This window comes from Mastigoproctus giganteus, chromosome 10 (assembly GCF_048544385.1).
Source record: "Mastigoproctus giganteus isolate SK-2022 chromosome 10, ASM4854438v1, whole genome shotgun sequence".
In the NCBI taxonomy this organism is placed as follows: Eukaryota; Metazoa; Arthropoda; class Arachnida; order Uropygi; family Thelyphonidae; genus Mastigoproctus; species Mastigoproctus giganteus.
Window position 1 is genome coordinate 219,447,857 of NC_143584.1, and position 18,502 is coordinate 219,466,358.

Genomic DNA, 18,502 nt, shown 5'->3' on the forward strand with positions numbered 1-18,502 from the left:
TTCCAGTTATTTCAAGATTCTGTAACTTACTGCTAGAGTTGAATACACCTCTGGCATTTCCCTCGCTGAATAACTCCTCATGTGTGAATGTCGATGCAAAATATTCATTTAGTTTGTTAGCTACCTGAGCAGGATCATCAACACTTGACCCATCAATATCAAGAGGACCAATCTGATTCATCCCTTTCCTTCTAGAGTTTACATAAGTAAAGAACCCTTTGCTGTTTTTCTTTGCATCCCTTGCCAAGGATTTCTCGTAATCTGCCTTCGCCTGCCTAACCTCCTTTGTAACTTGGTTGCATATCAACTTGTATCTATCATAGGCTTCTGTGTCATGTGTTAATTTGTAAGTATCCCATGCATTTTTCTTCTCTGCCATATGCCTCATTAGTTCATCTGACATCCATTTTGGCCTAAACCTTGAACAATATTTCTTAGTTGGTATGTAAAGCCTAGTAGCTTCCAAGATAAGTTCTTTGAATGCTTCCCATTTTGAATTTGCTGTTGGTAACATCATCAGTTGGTCCCACTGTATAGAATTTAACTACTATCTCAGTCCATCGTAGTCGCCTTTACGGAAGCAATAACCCTTCCCTTTACCCCTAATGGTAGTTACCTCTTTGAGTAAATCCCACTTCAGCACACTGTGATCACTTCCACCTAGTGGTTCATTTATCTGCAGATTCTTAATGCATGAAGAATCACTGCTGATAATCAAATCAAGAGTATTGCTCCCTCTAGTTGCCTCCCGAACATGCTGATGTAGAAAACAATCATCCAATAAATCCACAAAAGCCCTGCTAGTGTGTGAGTATCCAGCCCCCAAATTCCAGTCAATATCTGGGAAATTAAAATCTCCCATTATAAGACACTCTGATTTACTGGCCCATTCTATTTCCCTGTACAGTTCCTTATTATACTCATCAGAGTCATTAGGCCTATAGCACACTCCTACTCTCAATTTTGATCTCCCAATGTTTATGTCACACCAAACTGACTCCACACTGCACTGTCCAGCGATGTCGACTGGCTTCACTTCCTTGGTTTTTATGTGTTTCTTAACTAATAGCATAACACCTCCCCCCTTCCTATCCTGTCTATCCTTTCTGTAGACGTTGTACTCCCCAAATTGCAGTTCCGCATCCCTTATATCTGTGTGACACCACGTCTCTGATATCCCAACAATATCTGCCTTCGATGTTTTGAGCAATACCTCAAATTCATCAAATTTATTTACTAAACTCCTAGCATTGGTGTACACGCAAGTATACCTGCACCTGTTTCTATTCTTAGCTACCCTAACACAACCCATGTGTTTACTTGTACCACAATGGCTCCCAGCAGTCTCTGAAATACCATGCATCTTGTTTTTCAGGCTTCTGCTCATTCTAATAGAAGCAGTGCAAGAATCTCTTTCACCTCTGCCAGTGGCTACTGTCAATCTATTGGTCTTTGTCTCCCCCCAAGCTAGCAGTTTTCCGACCCACCTAACACTGCCTCGATATATATAAATATATATATAATCTTTCTTTCCTTATATTATTTTCTAACCTAATGTTTAAGGTTAGCATCAGCATTAGCATTAGTAGAGGCATTTGATGCAAGAAAGCAAGCTTATGCAGCATCAGCCAAAAAAAAAAAAAAAAAAAACTTCTTCCACTTCACCCCTCTGTTCGTTCAAAATTTCTATCCAGCTGAGCCTTAAACTTATTTAGGCTATCAACCTCCACCACAAGGGATGGAAGTCTGTTCCATCAACCAACCACCCGCTGGCTAAAGGCAAATTTCCACACGTCTATCCAACATCTGTCTTTCCTCAATTTGAATTTATGCCCTCTCAGGTGATTATTCTGAACGAGAGGAAGAATCCCATCAGCATCGAGCATGATCAAACCATTCAAGGCTTTATACACCTCTATCAGATCACCTCGCTGGTGCCTAGTCTCCACACACTGTAATTTGCAAAACTTAAGCCTTTCTTCGTAAGAGCACCCCTTTGTTCCATTCACTAATCTTGTTGCCCTTCTCTGTACTCATTCCAGCAGCTCTACATCCTTCTTGAAATGAGGCCTCCAGATCTGTATACAGTACCCTACGTGTGGCCTGACCATTGCCTTATACAAGGGAATAATCACCTCCTTATCCCTGCTAGAAAAATTCCTGTATATCATTGACAATACACCATGAGCTAATCTTGCAGGCCATCTGCACTGCTCAGAGAACTTCATATCTGCCTGCACAACCACCCCCAGGTCCCTTTCATTCTCTACCACTGTCAGTGTAGTACCACAGAGTTGATACGTTACTCTGGGGTTGCTGTTTCCCATGTAGTACTTTACATTTGTCAATGTTAAACTTCATTTGCCACCTCTCAGCCCATCTGCTCAACCTTTCCAGATCCTGTTGCATCAGCATAGTGTCAGTAGTGTCCTTGACAACCCTGCCTACCTTTGTATCGTCTGCAAACTTTGACATTAAGCTTGATATACCATCAATATCATTTATAAATACAGAAAACAATAATGGACCCAACACTGAGCCCTGAGGGACTCCACTAACAACATTAGTCCACGACGAGCAGTGGCCATTGATTACCACTCTGTCTTCTCCCCCTCAGCAGCAATTTGCCTCCAATGCCACACTGCTCCAATTTGTGCAGCAGTCTTCCATGTGCAACAGTATCAAAAGCTTTTATAAGATTGAAATATATGATATCAAAGTTATTCTTTGCATTCAGTTCCTTTGTGACTACATCAAACTATCCAATCAAATTGGTTAGGCAAGACTTCCCCTTAACAAAACCATGCTGTGTCCGAGCTATAACTGAAGTCTTGTCTAAATGATCCTGCAGTGCTTCTTTAACTAGTGCCTCCATTAATTTTCCTGGAACAGAAGTTAAACTCACAGGTCTATAATTACTTGTGTCAGCCTTTGATCCTCCTTTGTGAATTGGGGTCACATTTGCATATCTCCAGTCTGTGGGTACCTCCACTGAGTCCAAGGAAGCTCTCATAATTATGGCTAAGGGTTTGCTTACTTCCTCTGCTGCCTCCTTTAATATAACTGGATAGATCCCATCCACCCCGAGTGCCTTTCTTGTGTTTATCTTCAACAATTTTCCCTCCAATTTACTCTCAGTTATTACAAGATTCTCTAGCTTACTGCTCGAGTTGAATACACCTCTGGCTTTCCCCTCGCTAAATAACTCCTCATGTGTGAATGTCGATGCAAAATATTCATTTAGTTTGTTAGCTACCTGAGCAGGATCATCAACAGTTGACCCATTGATATCAAGTGGACCAATCTGATTCATCCTCTTCCTTCTAGAGTTTACATAAGTAAAGAACTCTTTGCTGTTTTTCTTTGCATCCCTTGCCCAAGATTTCTCGTAATCTGCCTTCGCCTGCCTAACCTCCTTGGTAACTTGGTTACAGATCAACTTGTATCTATCATAGGCTTTTGTGTCATGTGTTAATTTGTATGTATCCCATGCATTTTTTTTCTCTGCCATATGCCTCATTAGTTCATCTGACATCCATTTAGGCCTAAACCTTGAACAATATTTATTAGTTGGTATGTAAAGCCTAGTAGCTTCCAAGATAAGTTCTTTGAATGCTTCCCATTTTGCATTTGCTGTTGGTAACATCATCAGTTAGTCCCACTGTATAGAATTTAAATACTGTCTCAGTCCATCATAGTTGCCTTTACGAAAGCAATAACCCTTCCCTTTACCCCTAATGGTAGTTACCTCTTTGAGTAAATCCCACTTCAGCACACTGTGATCACTGCGACCTAGTGGTTCATTTATCTGCAGATTCTTAATGCATGAAGAATCACTGCTGATAATCAAATCAAGAGTATTCCTCCCTCTAGTTGCCTCGCGAACATGCTGATGTAGAAAACAATCATCCAATAAATCCACAAAAGCCTTGCTAGTGTGTGAGTGACCAGCCCACAAATTCCAGTCAATATCTGGGAAATTAAAATCTCCCATTATAAGACTCTCTGATCTACTGGCCCACTCTATTTCCCTGTACAGTTTCTTATTATACTCATCAGAGTCATTAGGCCTATAGCACACTTCTACTCTCAGTTTTGATCTCCCAATGCTTATGTCACACAAAACTGACTCGACCCTGCACTGTCCAGCAATGTCGACTGGCTTCACTTCCTTGGATTTTATGTGTTTCTTAACTAATAGCATAACCCCTCCTCCCTTCCTATCCTGTCTATCCTTTCTGTAGATGTTGTACTCCTCAAATTCCAATTCTGCATTCCTTATATCTGTGTGACACCACGTCTCTGTCATCCCAACAATATCTGCCTTTGATGTTTTGAGCAATACCTCAAATTCATCAAATTTATTTACTAAACTCCTAGCATTGGTGTACACGCAACTAAACATGCACCTATTTCTATTCTTAGCTACCCTAACACAACCAATGTGTTTACTTGTACCGCAATGACTCCCAGCAGTCTCTGAAATATCCTGCATCTTGTTTTTCAGGCTTCTGCTCATTCCAATAGAAGTAGTGCAAGTATCTCTTTCACCTCTGCCAGTGGCTACTGTTAATCTATTCGTCTTTGTCTCCCCCCAAGCTAGCAGTTTTCCGACCCACCTAACACTGCCTCGATAGCATCAGCAAATATTCTTGCACCCTTTCTATTTAAGTGTATCCCATCCCTGTAGAAGCAATCTCTCCTGTTAACAAGTACAGTCCAGGCTGAAAAAAATTCTATCCCTTGAGCCTTGCACAATCTTTCCAGGGCCGAATTGATCGACAAGGCTCTCATCATATACTCCCTCCTATCGTGTCTGGGCAGAGTTGCAGACACTTTCAAATTCAACCCTATTTCATGGCTCTTTTTCAACAGTGACCTGTACTTGTTAAGCAATTCTGCCGGTCTCCTACTCTTGATATCATTAGTGCCAATGTGTACAACTATATAACCTTCTGTGCCCTTAAAAGATGATATCTGCTCTACAACGTCAGGGTTAGATCACTAAATATAAGGAAACCATTTCTGTTATTTCCTAACCTACCATTTAAGGTCAGGTTACGAAATATAACGAAAAATAAAGAACCGTTTTCCTTTTTTCGTAACCAGACCTAAATCAACAATATAGTAAAAACACTCGTGAACTCCAAAAATTTGCTTTTAATAATGAGAAAAAAACATAACGAAGAACATAAAAATGAACAGAACAAAACTTTTATTAATTTAATTTTCATCAAAAAATCAACCAACGTTTTATTTTCCTTACAAATTTCTTCCATATTTAAAAGATTCATCGCTACTATTACCTGCTTACTGTTCATTACAAAACTATTATGCACCGTTCTTTACTCATAAATACACATTAAAATGCCAACTAATGACTATACAGTAGCTTGTCCTCTGTCACACCCACCACCAATCATTTCATCATTTGCCATGCATACCTGTCAATCAATATATCCTTCTCGATTTCGGCTCCAGACCGATAACACCTACTGTCTGTTTACTGAGCGAGCAACGCTAGAGTCCACTGTCAGGAAACTAATTTTCCACGTAAGTTATCCAACGTTTCTTGTCGTTCTCGTGTTGGCTTTCTTTACCTTAGCCATGTTAACTTTCAAAATATATCAATGGGGTACTATCTTATTAAACATCTCAGAGGCCTTTTCCTGTATATGCCCATCATCTGACTTCCTAAGTTTTCAGGGAGCTAAACATTAAAATTTTTTATAATTTGCTCTAGAAAAAGAGCCAAAAAATAAATAAATAAATAAATAAATAAAAAAATTAACAGACACTCAATTCTGCTATGAAGAAAAATCTCCCCTTCTTAGAAAATATTCTCTGAGTGAAATTAGAGTGACAATTATATTTAAACTTATATTCAGAATAATTCCATCTTGGCTATGACTTTGTCCACATTTGTCCTGATCTACTTGTATCTTTAATGAAAAATTTTAAAATTTTTAAGATGCTGATTTACCTCTGATTCAATACTTGTGATCCGTGAGAACAAGATGTTGCGTTTTGCATTAATGATGCTGCGAAACATATCCGATGCTTCCTCATGTTCTGAACTTTCTGGGGATGGAGTAATATGTACATCAGCATGGAGAGATGATTCATGATACCTTTGTGGACTAAGCTCTGCTCCTAAAACAAAAAAGAAGAATAAATATATTATTTACAAATCCATAGATTAAATAATGTAATGAAATACTCTTATACCACATGAACAGTTCCAACTTAGTTTATTCAGTGCTCATGACCTAATTACATAAAATTTGATACAAAGATGATGTTTCAGAACCCTAACTAGATCTTATGATCAGAACAATATATGAGACGAAATTAAACAGAGTGAAAAGGCACAAATTAATTTCCAAACAGATGAAAATTAAAAATGATGAAAGTTAAACGTTACAGAGATAATGAAATATAGTTAAATATATTTCATTAATTAATTTTAATTATTTAACTATAACATTAAAATTAACCTTTGGATGTAATAAAATAAAACAAAACATATCTGATTCTAGCTGTTGTCTCCTTGGCAGCCAAACTAAGTCTGCTCCTTAAGAATGTCAAATTCTGGTAATGCTTTATATGTTATGTTCAAAGCTTGAGGCTAAACAGCAATATTCACCCTAGGGGCTCACATCTAGTGAGTATGGGCTTGGCACACCCAGGGTCCTGAGCTGGATATCATCATTATTATTCCTCTCTCTCTCTCTCTCTCTCTCTCTCTCTCTCTCTCTCTCTCTCTCTCTCAGGGTAACTCGGGAATTTTGGCTGGTGCAGCATAAGCCTCAGGCTTCCTTGCACCATATGGCTAATAATAATAATAATAATCTGCTATTTGACCAATTGGAGGAGCATGAAAGCTCAATGTCAATTCTCTCTTTAATTAGTATTAGTACTGGAACATGATGCAAAAAAAACAAGCACAGAGTATTGGCCAAAAAACTTCTCATATCTGGGCTATGACTCTGTCCACATATTTCTCTAGATCTAATTGTACCTTTATTGAATACTTTTAAAATTTTTATGATGCTAATTTACCACTAATTCAATACTTGTGATCTGTGAGAACAAGATGTCGCATCACCTGTCTATCCCCTCCAATAATTTGCCTAGATTTTCCTTGAATTTATTCAAACTACCCATTTCCACAACAACAACAGATGGAAGTTTGTTCCAACAATCAAGCACAAGCTGGCTGAAGGTTGATTGTTGGAACAAACCTCCACAAATCTATTCTGCAACTATCCTTCCTCAATTTGAATTTATAACCCAAACTGTGTGTGTGTGTGTGTGTGTGTGTGTGTGTGCAGTGTGAGCAAGAGGAAGAATACCATTAGCAATTGAGCTTGCTTAATCCATTCAAAGCCTTAAGCACCTCACTCGGATCCCTTGCTTGCTTGTTTGTTTGTTATTTGGTTTTTAGGAGCATTAGCAACTAAGGCCATATTGCTCCGGGGATATGCGGTGGTCATTCCCGGACCTTTCCGCATCCTCCGTATTTGGTGGTCACGGGCTCGAACCCCGCTCTAATCAAGAAATGTGTGCTACGCACTGCTGCCCCTGCCCACTTGGCTACGGAGGCGCCAGATCACCTTGCAGGTGCCTAGTCTCCAGACAATGCAATTTGCATAACTTAAGCCTTTCTTGGTAAGACCACCCTTTTGTTTCCTTCACCAATCTCATTGCTTTTCTTTAACCCATTCTAACAGCTATATCCTTCCTAAAATGAGGACTCCAGACCTGTACGCAGTACTCAAGATGAAGTCTAACCATTGCCTTGTGCAACAGGCGCCTCATCCCTGCTAACAAAGTTTCTGTACATCACTTACAAAACCCCACGAGCTGTCCTGCCAGTCTGTCTGCACTGCTTGAAGAACTTCATATTCGACTGCATAATTATCCTCAGGAATTTTCATTTTCCACTAACCTAAATGTAGGTACCAGGTTAGTGGAAAATAAATACATTAAGATAGTTGATACATTAATCTGGGATTACTGCTAGCCATACGAAGTACCTCGCATTTGTCAATGTTAAACTTCAGCTGCCATTTCTCAGCACATTTGCTTAATTTTACAAGATCGTGTTGTAGTAGCTTACCTTGATTACTGTCATTAAGCACCTTAATTATCTATAGCTTCATCAGCTTCATTTCATTTCATCTGCTTCACAACACAGAGATTTGGCCATAATAACTGATATTTAGTAGCCTCCATAGCCGAGTGGTCAGGAGCGGGAGTGCAGTAGCACATGCTCTTTGAGTTAAACCAGGGTTCAAGCCCCTGACTGCTAAATACGGTCAATCTGCCAACCCGCACTGGACCAGTGTGGCAGTTTATAGTTCATTTCCCTCAAAATGAATTGTTGAGGAGCTTCCATCCTGCAGTGCAGTGGGTTGATAATGGCTGCAGTTTACTTTTTATTTAGTAACTATAGTTAGTAACTAATATTATTAGTTACAAACTATCTGAAAACAATCAGACTGTACCCACACTCATATCAAGTTCAGATGGACACTGAACCTGTGTTAATTTCAATTTATGTTTCCTAAATGGAAGGGAACTAGTGTCCAGTTTCCAAGTGCTGCAATTTGCAGAACTAGGGTCTTTCTTCATAAGAGTATGCTTTTGGGTCCGTGATTAATCTTGTTGCCTTTCTAAACACCCATTCCAAATGATCCACATAATTCCTAAAACTAGGTCTGTAGACTTGCATGCAGTACTGAAGGTATGACCAAACCACTGCCTTATACAACGAGGTAATCATTTTTCTGTCCTGCTGGAAAAATTCCTCTATATGGAGAGGACTTCATAAGCTGTCCTAGCAGCTTGTCTGCAGTGTCCAGAGAACTTCCTGTCAGACTGTACAATTACCCATATGGCTTTGTACTGTCCACTACCTTGAGTGTTGTACCACCCAATTGGTATTATTCTGGGATTACTACAAACTTACATTTATCAATATTTATGGAACTAAATTAATTTAAAACCTCCTAATTAATTTTAAATTTAATAAATTTTATCTTAAGTTAATGAAGCTTTGACACCAATTCTTTCATACCCCTTCTGTGTTACCGTAATTGTCCAAAATCTGAAATTGGTTGAAGCATTGAAGACTCAGCTTGGTTCTTCATATTTCTGAGCTTCTCTTTAACTGTTATTGTTGTTATTTGGTTTTTAGGAGCATTAACAACTAAGACCATATTGCTCCGGGGATATGCGGTGGTCATTCCCTGACCTTTCCGCATCCTCCGTACTTGGTGGCTCACGGGCTCAAACCCCGGTCTAATCAAGAAGCACGTGCTACGCACTGCTGCTGCTCCTGCCCACGGAGATGCCTCCTCTTCAACTGTGTCCTTGAAGATGTTATAATACAGATGGTCAAACACCATTCCTTGTTTTATGTTTATGAATTTAGACCTGAAAAGCTTAATGAAGAATGCTTCTTTAAATTTACTCATCCTGTTACATTGGTGATCTTGGATATTGGTCGTTAAGTTCTTTCCACAAACTACCAATGCAACAGGAGGCATCTGTCAAGGGTAAAAGTAGAGAGATTTTGCTTTTGTTAAGATGATTATAATGTATTTTCAATGTTTACTATTTCTTGCTCTATATTTGTCACATTGTCACAAAGACCAAGACATCTGTCATTAAAGTTTTAATAATCACAATGTTTATATAGGGTGAAAAATCAGAAGTGAAAGTACCTCCTTGTATTTCTGTTGTTTCTCTACACGTGGGTACCTAACACATTGTCTTCTTTTTTTGAATAAAAAATCCTAAAAAAACATGGCAGCAGGTTGTTGTCCTCCAAACTGTATGGGACTGTTCCAATAATGTAATCTTCAATGATACATAATATGAATATTAAGAAGAGAAAATACCAAATTGAAATTGATTAAGAATAAAAACATTACAAAAGTCAAAGTCCTGGTTTGCTACCATAATTGACAAAGGATTAAAAGTGGTGCAAACTGAAACTTTGGATTTTGGCCTTTGTTGTCATTTACCATTGTAGAAGTGAAAATTACTCAGTAGAAACATGTAGCAAACTATCTGGAAATGACATATACCTATTACCATAGCTGCCAACTTTTGACTTTCATAGCTTGAGTTCACACATTTATAAGCAGGAGGAGGGAGTGTATGGACCAAAAGAAGTGTATGGGCACCAGTGGGGTGATCTGATTGCAGTTTTTAAAGCTTTGAATGGATTGAGCAAGCTCAATGCTCATGGGATTATTCCTCTTACTCAGACTATACACATGGGGGGCATAAATTTGAATTGAGGAAAGATGGTTGCAGAATAGTTGGGCAGAAGGCTGCCTTTAGCCAATGGGCGTTGATTGCTGGAACAGACTTCTGTCTGATTGGAAGAACTAGACAAATTTGGGGGGGGGGGGATGAATAGGTAAAATGGGATATTTTTTTGCTGATGTTGTGTAAGCCTGTTTTCTTTCATCATTTCCTGCTACCAATACTAAAAACAGGTAAAAAAAAAATATAGGTTTTTGATCCAAAACAAGCAAAAAAATGGGAGGCTTGTTTTTTTTTCAAAAAAAAAAAAAAAAAAAAAGCAATGTGTTGTTTCCCAAAAAAACAAGGAAAACAGGAGATTTTTCGGAAAAAGGAGGATTTTTAAAATCTACAATGCACTAGAAATTAAATTACACTGGAAAAACATTTCATGTGTGTTTTCCAGTAATGCACAACAGTAATGCTTTTAAACATTAGCTTACCTGACATTTTACCATTTGTGGATATCTCTTTAGATATTTTGCATAAAGTATGCCTCAGTATTTTCAAGAAAAATACTGAGGCATACTTTACGCTCTTCAGAAATGTTGAGTCAAAGTTATATTGGTGATTTGGCACAAATATCGTATCACGGAACTAGTATACACTACCATGTACTTGTAGTACATGGTAGTGGAACTGTATAGTTTTAATTGTGGTAAATAAGTAGCTCATAGGTTCTAATCACTCAGTTTGGCATATATATATATATATATATATATATATATATATATACACATATATATATATACACATATATATATACACATATATATATACACATATATATATACATACATCTTTTTGCTTTTAGCTAAGAAATTCTATTTGCAGTAAGGCAATAACTAATATAAAACTCTACGAAGGTAATGGTATAGCATAATACATACAATGTAAATTTGATTTTAAAATTGAATTTAAATAGAAATCATACCTCAGACTAGAGCAGCAAAGCAACATGCTAAAAACAGCGGGAATCCTGTGGCTCAGATGGAGAATTGAAGGGGTAGTTCCCTTATGAACCATGGCCTTACAAAATGTGCTGCTTGTGCAATTTTGGGGTTCTCTCTGGAACGGGACATGACACAGCCAAGAGGAATATCTGTGTGTGTTCTGTACAAAGAGTATGAGGAAATTATATGCAAAATCAGCATTCTGATGGGTATTTTTGATACCTGATAGGGTGGATGCCTTCTAAGGAATTAAAATGGGTTCCACAGAGTCTTTGCTGCCGAATTCAATGCCAGAGCATGCACTTTTGCATCGGACAACATAGCAGCAATCCCCACAGCAGAATGCATAGGGAAATGGGAAACACATTCTGTGAAAAGAATAGGTGAAATAGGACAGGAGTAAAGGTAGTGATGTAGAGTAGAATCATCTTTTAAGAGTATAAAAGTTGATATTGTTGCATGCTGGCACTAATAACATTAAGAGTAGGGGAACTGAGTACTGATAAGTACAGGGAAATGCTGGGAAAAAGTCATGAGTTAGGATTACATTTGAAAGCAGTTGCAATTCTGCACAGACATGAGGAGGGAGTACATGTTGAGAGCCTCATCAATCAATTCAGCCCTGGAGAGACTGCAAGGCTCATAGGGTAGAATTTTTCTCAACAGTCTGTGCTTATTAACAGGAGAGGCTGATTTTACATAGATAGGATATGATTAAATAGAAAGGATGCAAAAATATTTGCTGATGCTATTGAAGCAGTGAAGTCAGTAGGAAAACTGCTATCTTGGGGGGATACACAGACTAATAGATTAATAATAGTCACAGGCAGAAGTGAAAGTGACTCTTGTACTGCTTCTATTGGAACATACAGCAATGTGTAAAGTGACTAGATGGTTGATTGTTGAAGCCAACTTCTAACCAGCTAGTGGATGGTTGATTGTTGAAACCATCTTTCATCTGTTGTTAACGAAGTGTGGGTAGTTTGAATAAATTCAAGGAACAACTAAACAAATTATTGGTGAGGACGGACAGGTGATGTGGCAAGTTTTTTTTTTTTTTTTGTTTGGTTGATGCTGTATAGGCTTGCTTTCTTGCGTCATATGCCAATAATAATATAACAATATGTAATATAAGCTTTGTTTATAACTATGAAACTGCTGTTGAGATTTGGATGTCAAGAGCATTTTCATTCAGTAGAAGTTGACCTGACTTCGGATTCTTTTGCCTGTTAAGTATTCACTCAGTATTGCTATCAGGAATTATTAAAATTGCCATAACTGACTTGGGATAATTTGTTATATTTAATGCTTTCTTCTGTACTTGTCAGTGCCCTGACCAAGGACCACAGTAATTCAACTCTTTCATAATAATACCTGACAGGTTCCTACACTGAAATTGACAGAATTGATGCTGGAAAACACCTATACTTCATCTATTTCATTTTCTTCAATGGCACCCAAAAGTACTGGAAAATTGTCCACAAAAAATTTCAAATCTGAAAATGGTGCACTAACAATTGATGAAATTTGTGATGCCTTGATATTTTTACAAATATTTTTCAATGAGAATTTGCGTACCTCATAGTCACATGCAGCAATAAAGTACATCCACCCTGAATAAAAGAGTAGAATTTTTTCCATTTGCTTTAGACTCTCCAAACCATGGTAGTAGAAGTGCCTATGACTAATCCAGAATTATCCTTCTGGTTTGGTTTGGTCTGCTATGGTAACCAACTTTCCAAATGGAAGTGGAAGATTTAAAAACTGTTACTATAATAAATTTGCACATAATGTTCTTCAGTATATCTAGTAATAATATTCTTAGTACATGTGAGGAAAATTCTGTTGGTTTTTCTCAAGGTGAAGCTCTTTCACCTGTTTTATTTGTGGCCATTTGGAATCCTTTTTTTTTTTAATTTTTTTTTTTTATGGTTAATCCAAACTTTGTCATTTATGCTGATGATTTGTATGTCTGTTCCAATTAAAGGCAATTAAGTTTTTTTGGCACTGTGGAGGAAGATTTCAAACTCCATATAAGGAATGCTGTCTTCCTTGAACAGGTTTGGGCTAAAGATAAATTCTACTGAAACCAAATATTTGTTTTTTCTCTTGCATGCAATTCAGCCCCAGTTTCCATATCTATTCATGGAGTTGTAATTAACAGGCCTAATGTGGTAAAGTTTTTATTCTAAATTGTTAAATGGGGTGTCTTTTTATTCTAAATTGTTATTTTGGGAAACACACTGGTGCAGTTAGGAAGTCTCTATTTGGTACATATTAGAACTTGAAACAGTCATCCAGGTGTTGATCAGGGAGATTATTAAAAAGTATTTTGATTTATATGTGAGATCTGTTGCTAACTATGCCTTCCCTCTTTGGGCATTTAGTAGCTAGCAACAGATCTCACATATAAATCAAAATACTTTTTAATAATCTCCCTGATCAACACCTGGATGACTGTTTCAAGTTCTAATATGTACCAAATAGAGACTTCCTAACTGCACCAGTGTGTTCGCCAAAAAGACAATCTGTGTTCCTTAAGCCTGTTAGCATAAAAGATTCCATTAAGCCAACTAGATGATAGTCATGTATTTTGGACTGTAGAAATTGTAGAACAAGTCTACAGTCCAAACCAGTACTTCATAAATGTTATTTCTGGGCTAATTAACTCATTTGCAATTGACTGCAACTCAAGGGACATGAATCCTGAGTATAGGAGAAGAATCACATCACTGCTGATGTGAAGGAATAATATACAGATGCCTTGTTAAGGAGTTTTCGCCATGGGTTGTCTTGTGTATTATTTATTTTTATATTTGTTTGGAAATAAAGAATTTTATGTGGAGTGTGGCAATAAAGTTCTCAGACTGGTGAAATAAAAAGAACACAAAGTGAAGGAGCTCAAGTATGGTTTTATATTCATTTAAATAGTATGAATCAGAGCTCTAATACTCAATATTTTCTACGTTGATATTAATATTTGTAAAATAATAAGAGGAGTTTTACCTCAATATAGTATGTAGAATGTAGAACACTTCTGTATGATACTCTCCAGAAATTAAAATGAAAAAATTTAACTTACATTAGAGTAAAAAATAAATAATTAAAAACCAATTTAACACAATTCAAATCAATTTAACGCAATTAAAAATATTCAAAACGATTTTGCTTCCTGAAGCTGACAACGCTTTTCGACCGTATGTCGTGACCACAGGAATGAAAATTACCGAATAGGGTTGAACCTGAAACTTCAATAGTGATTATTTGTTTTCGCGCATGTGCATAAAGGTCCACACATTGGAGATCAAATATGGCCACCGAACATTAACAGAATTCTCGTGTAATTTAATTTCTACGGTTACTGAAATTAATAGTCACGTATAATTACGTTGAACATTAAGTATTTTGGCCTTGTTAAATAAAAAAGTACGTTTTTCGTTAATGGCATGAAAGGCTAATTCTGACGCTGCTGAACGAGAAGCGCGAACTGAGGCTTCATGTTGATTTACACGAATATTCAGAGAAAATCGCGTCGAATCTTGGTAAGACGAGTCGCAATCACTGCAAGAAATGTTGTATACCAGATCATTAATTTGTGTTGCGAATGCAGAAAGAACCGAACAATTGTTCAGTATAGTGTGTAATTTCCGTATGGGCCTGGCCACGATTTTAAATTCGGTATCTTTAAAGAATCTATTAGGCTGTTTGTGCCACTGTTCAACATATGGGACAGAAATAAAGTATTTTTTGATATTACTATTGTTGGGTTTTTTTTTTTTTTTTTAATGAGAACCCCAAACACGAGAGGTATTAGAACCTATAGTACTTAGTACCGTGCTTGGGTTGGAGGTTGAGAAGACGAAAGAAGATATTTGTTGATATTGGACTTGAACTTCTGTAGATTGTAATTTTCAGGAAATATGTTATGAAGGAAGGTTGTTCCAGAAAACATCAGTTGAATGAATAAATGAGAAAGATGAATAGTTGGTTCTGTGGGTCTGAAGTTGGACAGTAAATGGATGTTGGCTGGTGGTGGCACGTGTTCGGACTGTTTTGAAAGAGAGAGCGGGAATTATAGAAGCCAATTCAGAAGAACAGTGCCCATGGAAGTATCTGTAGAAGAGGCATGCAGCAGAAACAGTGCGTCTATGAGAAAGCGAGTGGAGAGACTCTGTTAGAGATGAATCATTAATTAACCTAATCGCCCTCTTCTGAATGGAATCAAGAAGCCTGAGAGAGGTTTTGGGGACACCACCCCAGACGTGGGAACAATATTCCATGGCAGGGCGGATTTGCGATTTATACAGAGTGAGCAGCTGTTTGGAAGAAAAGTAACGCCGAGAGTGAAAGAGAAAACCAAGTTTTTTAGATGCAGAGGAAGCAATATTTGTAATGTGCTTGTGCCAAGAGAGATTAGAAGTCAGGGTAATCCCCAAAAGAGATATATCATTTTGCCTAGAAATCGGAGTGTCACTAAAGATAAGCATAGGAGCAGAAGAATCCTTTTTGCGAGATATAAGACAAGATTGAGTTTTGGAAGGGTTGAAATCAACTAAGTTGTCTTTGCCCCACTGGAGAATTATCCGAAGATCGGCATTTAAGGAATTGGCAGCAGATTTTCGAGAACTTGAAGCTGATTGAGCAGGACAAGGTTTCTCAAAATGGAAAATTGAATGCAATGTGCTATCATCGGCAAAACTATGGATAGGATTTCCAGTCAATGGAAGAAGGTCATTGATATACAAGAGGAAAAGAGTGGGGGAAAGAACTGAACCTTGGGGGACACCGGCATTAGTGGAGAAGTTGGAAGATAGAAAGCCATCTACCATCACCCTCAGTGAGCGATCAGAGAGAAAACTGGATAACCAATTACTAAAAACAGTTGGGAAACCATAAGATGGAAGCTTGTTTAGAAGACCTTTATGCCAAACACGATCAAAAGCCTTTGAGATGTCAAGAGCAACTACTTGTGTTTCACCGAACCTTTCCATTGAATTAGTCCATAAATGGGTAACATAAGCCAGAATATCACCAGTGGATCGACACTGACGGAATCCATACTGGCGATCATTGATCAGACGGAAGGTTTCTAGGTAGTTTAAGAGTTGTTGGTTAATTGATTTCTCCATTACTTTAGAAAGAGTAGAAGTAATTGCAATGGGACGATAATTGGATGGGAGGGATTTGTCACCCTTTTTAGGAACTGGCTGGATATGAGCAAATTTCCAAGCAGAAGGAAAAACACCTTTGGAATAAGAAAGTGAAAAAAAGGCGGCAAAGAATAGGAGTAAGTTCAGGAGCACAGGTTTTGAGAACAAGTGGAGAAATACCATCAGGACCTGGAGCTTTCTTAGCATCAAGATTCATCAAAATCCTTCTGATATCCTTTTGACGGAAGAACACGGGAGGCATTGAATGGAGCGTTTTAGGAATGGTGGGAGGTGTTTTACCAAGATCATTAATACATGAGCTCGAAGAAAAATGGGATGCTAGCAGGTCAGCTTTATCCTTGGCTGAAGTGACAACAGAACCATCTGGTTTGGACAGAGGTGGGAGCAGAGATGGGCAAAAGTTGCGGCCAATAGCTTTGGCAAGAGACCAGAATGCTCGGCTACCATTAGGGCAAGAAGCAAGTTTTCTACTCTTAGCCTGTTCAAAATCTAGTTTGGACTGATTAATAACTGCTTTACAATTGTTGCGAGCTTTGGTGTAGGCAGAAAATGGAACTGAAGAATTGGAAACAAGCCAATTACGATATGCAACATTCTTCTCTTGAACAGCCTTAGCACATTTATTGGAAAACCAAGGTTTAGATAAAGGACGAGATTTTAAAGTGGAGTGTGGGATAAAGGATTCCATTCCTGCAAGAATAATTTCACTGACACGATCTGAGCAAACGTTGACATCAGACCAAGGAAAAGAAGAAAAGAAGTCTCGCAGGTCATCCCATTTTGCATTCTTGTAATGCCAAACAATACGAGGTTGGGAATAGCCATGAGATAAAGGTTCCATTGGAGAAGAGACAATCACCAAGTTGTGATCTGAAGTGCCTAAAGGACCTCTCACTTCAACCTTGTACTTAGAAGGGTTGTTTGTGAGAAAAAGATCAAGCGTATTGGCTGTATGATTAGGATTGTCCGGTATTCTTGTAGGTAAATGAACAATCTGTGCTAGGTCATTAGTAATTGCAAAAGCCTCAGCATCTCGACCTGCTGGATTGGTGTGACTAGAAAACGGAAGCCAGCTGGAGTTGTGAACGTTAAAATCACCAAGGAAAATTACCTCACTGTTAGGAAAGTTGGACTGGAGAAAGTCAAGTTGCAAAGAGAGGAAGTCAAAGAGCTCCAAGTGATTAGTGGAGTTGGGAGAACGGTAGAGACAACAGATGAATTTTACACAATGAGGTAGAGAGATTTTAAGCCAGAGAAGATCAAAGAGAGGAGATTCCAAATTGCCAAGTCTCGGACATATGCACAAGTACCACCTTTGAGGCGAAAGGAATCATACAGCAAATAATTTGGACATCTGAGATGAGCAGTAGTTGTATCAACTGATAACTGAGATTCAGTCAGAAAAAGTACATGGGGTTTGGAAGACTGCAAGTGGAAATGGACATCGTTGAGATTGGAATTGAGACCATGTATATTTGTGAAATGAATTAGGAAGTCCTTGGGAGGTTTAGATCTTTTCGCAGATAAGCTTGCTCTATTATTTTGACAATTCATGGTGTATTCAATAGTAAGAAAAAGTGGGTGGGACATGCTGTATGAAGTAATGAAATTTCTGGATATGGCGCACACGTGGTAAGAATATACCCAGATCCTTGACATAACGTGGCCTCAACAATGCTCCCCGCATACACACTACTCGGACTCCCTCCAGTCACTATCTGGCAGAGTAGAATTAGCAAGATTATACACTAGCTGATCCAGAAGCCTCCTAGAGAGTTACCAATAGGTTTGGTCCGATGTACTATCTAGCGGCCGGCCTGCGAACACCGTTTTAGAGCTGTACCCTCGAAATGTAAGGAATATTGGATCTCGCCACGACATTCATCATAACCTCAAAAATCATCAATCATACTGCATGATGGAAGAGATAGGGAAGGGTTCCAGAACTTAGCTCTAGAGACTAAACATGGGTTCCACCACTTCAAGCCTCCAATAAGCAAAGTGGTGGTATTTCACTGATTGATGAGAGTCATCTACCACCTAGTACTGCCTGGTAAC

The 18,502-nt window shown here is 38.1% G+C and overlaps 1 protein-coding gene across 12 annotated transcripts in view; it reads right to left on the bottom strand.

Moving 5' to 3' along the window:
* Rab3-GEF (Rab3 GDP-GTP exchange factor) overlaps window positions 1-18,502 on the bottom strand; it is a 973,693-nt gene that overhangs the window by 427,582 nt on the left and 527,609 nt on the right. For all 12 annotated transcript variants that reach the window (XR_016547514.1, XM_090382519.1, XM_090382521.1 and 9 more), the window contains exon 22: window positions 5,984-6,153. Coding sequence is in view for 11 of the 12 variants with exons in the window: in XM_090382519.1 (XP_090238645.1) it covers window positions 5,984-6,153 (170 nt within the window). In the remaining variant the exon portion in view is untranslated. The remainder of the gene's footprint in view (window positions 1-5,983; window positions 6,154-18,502) is intronic.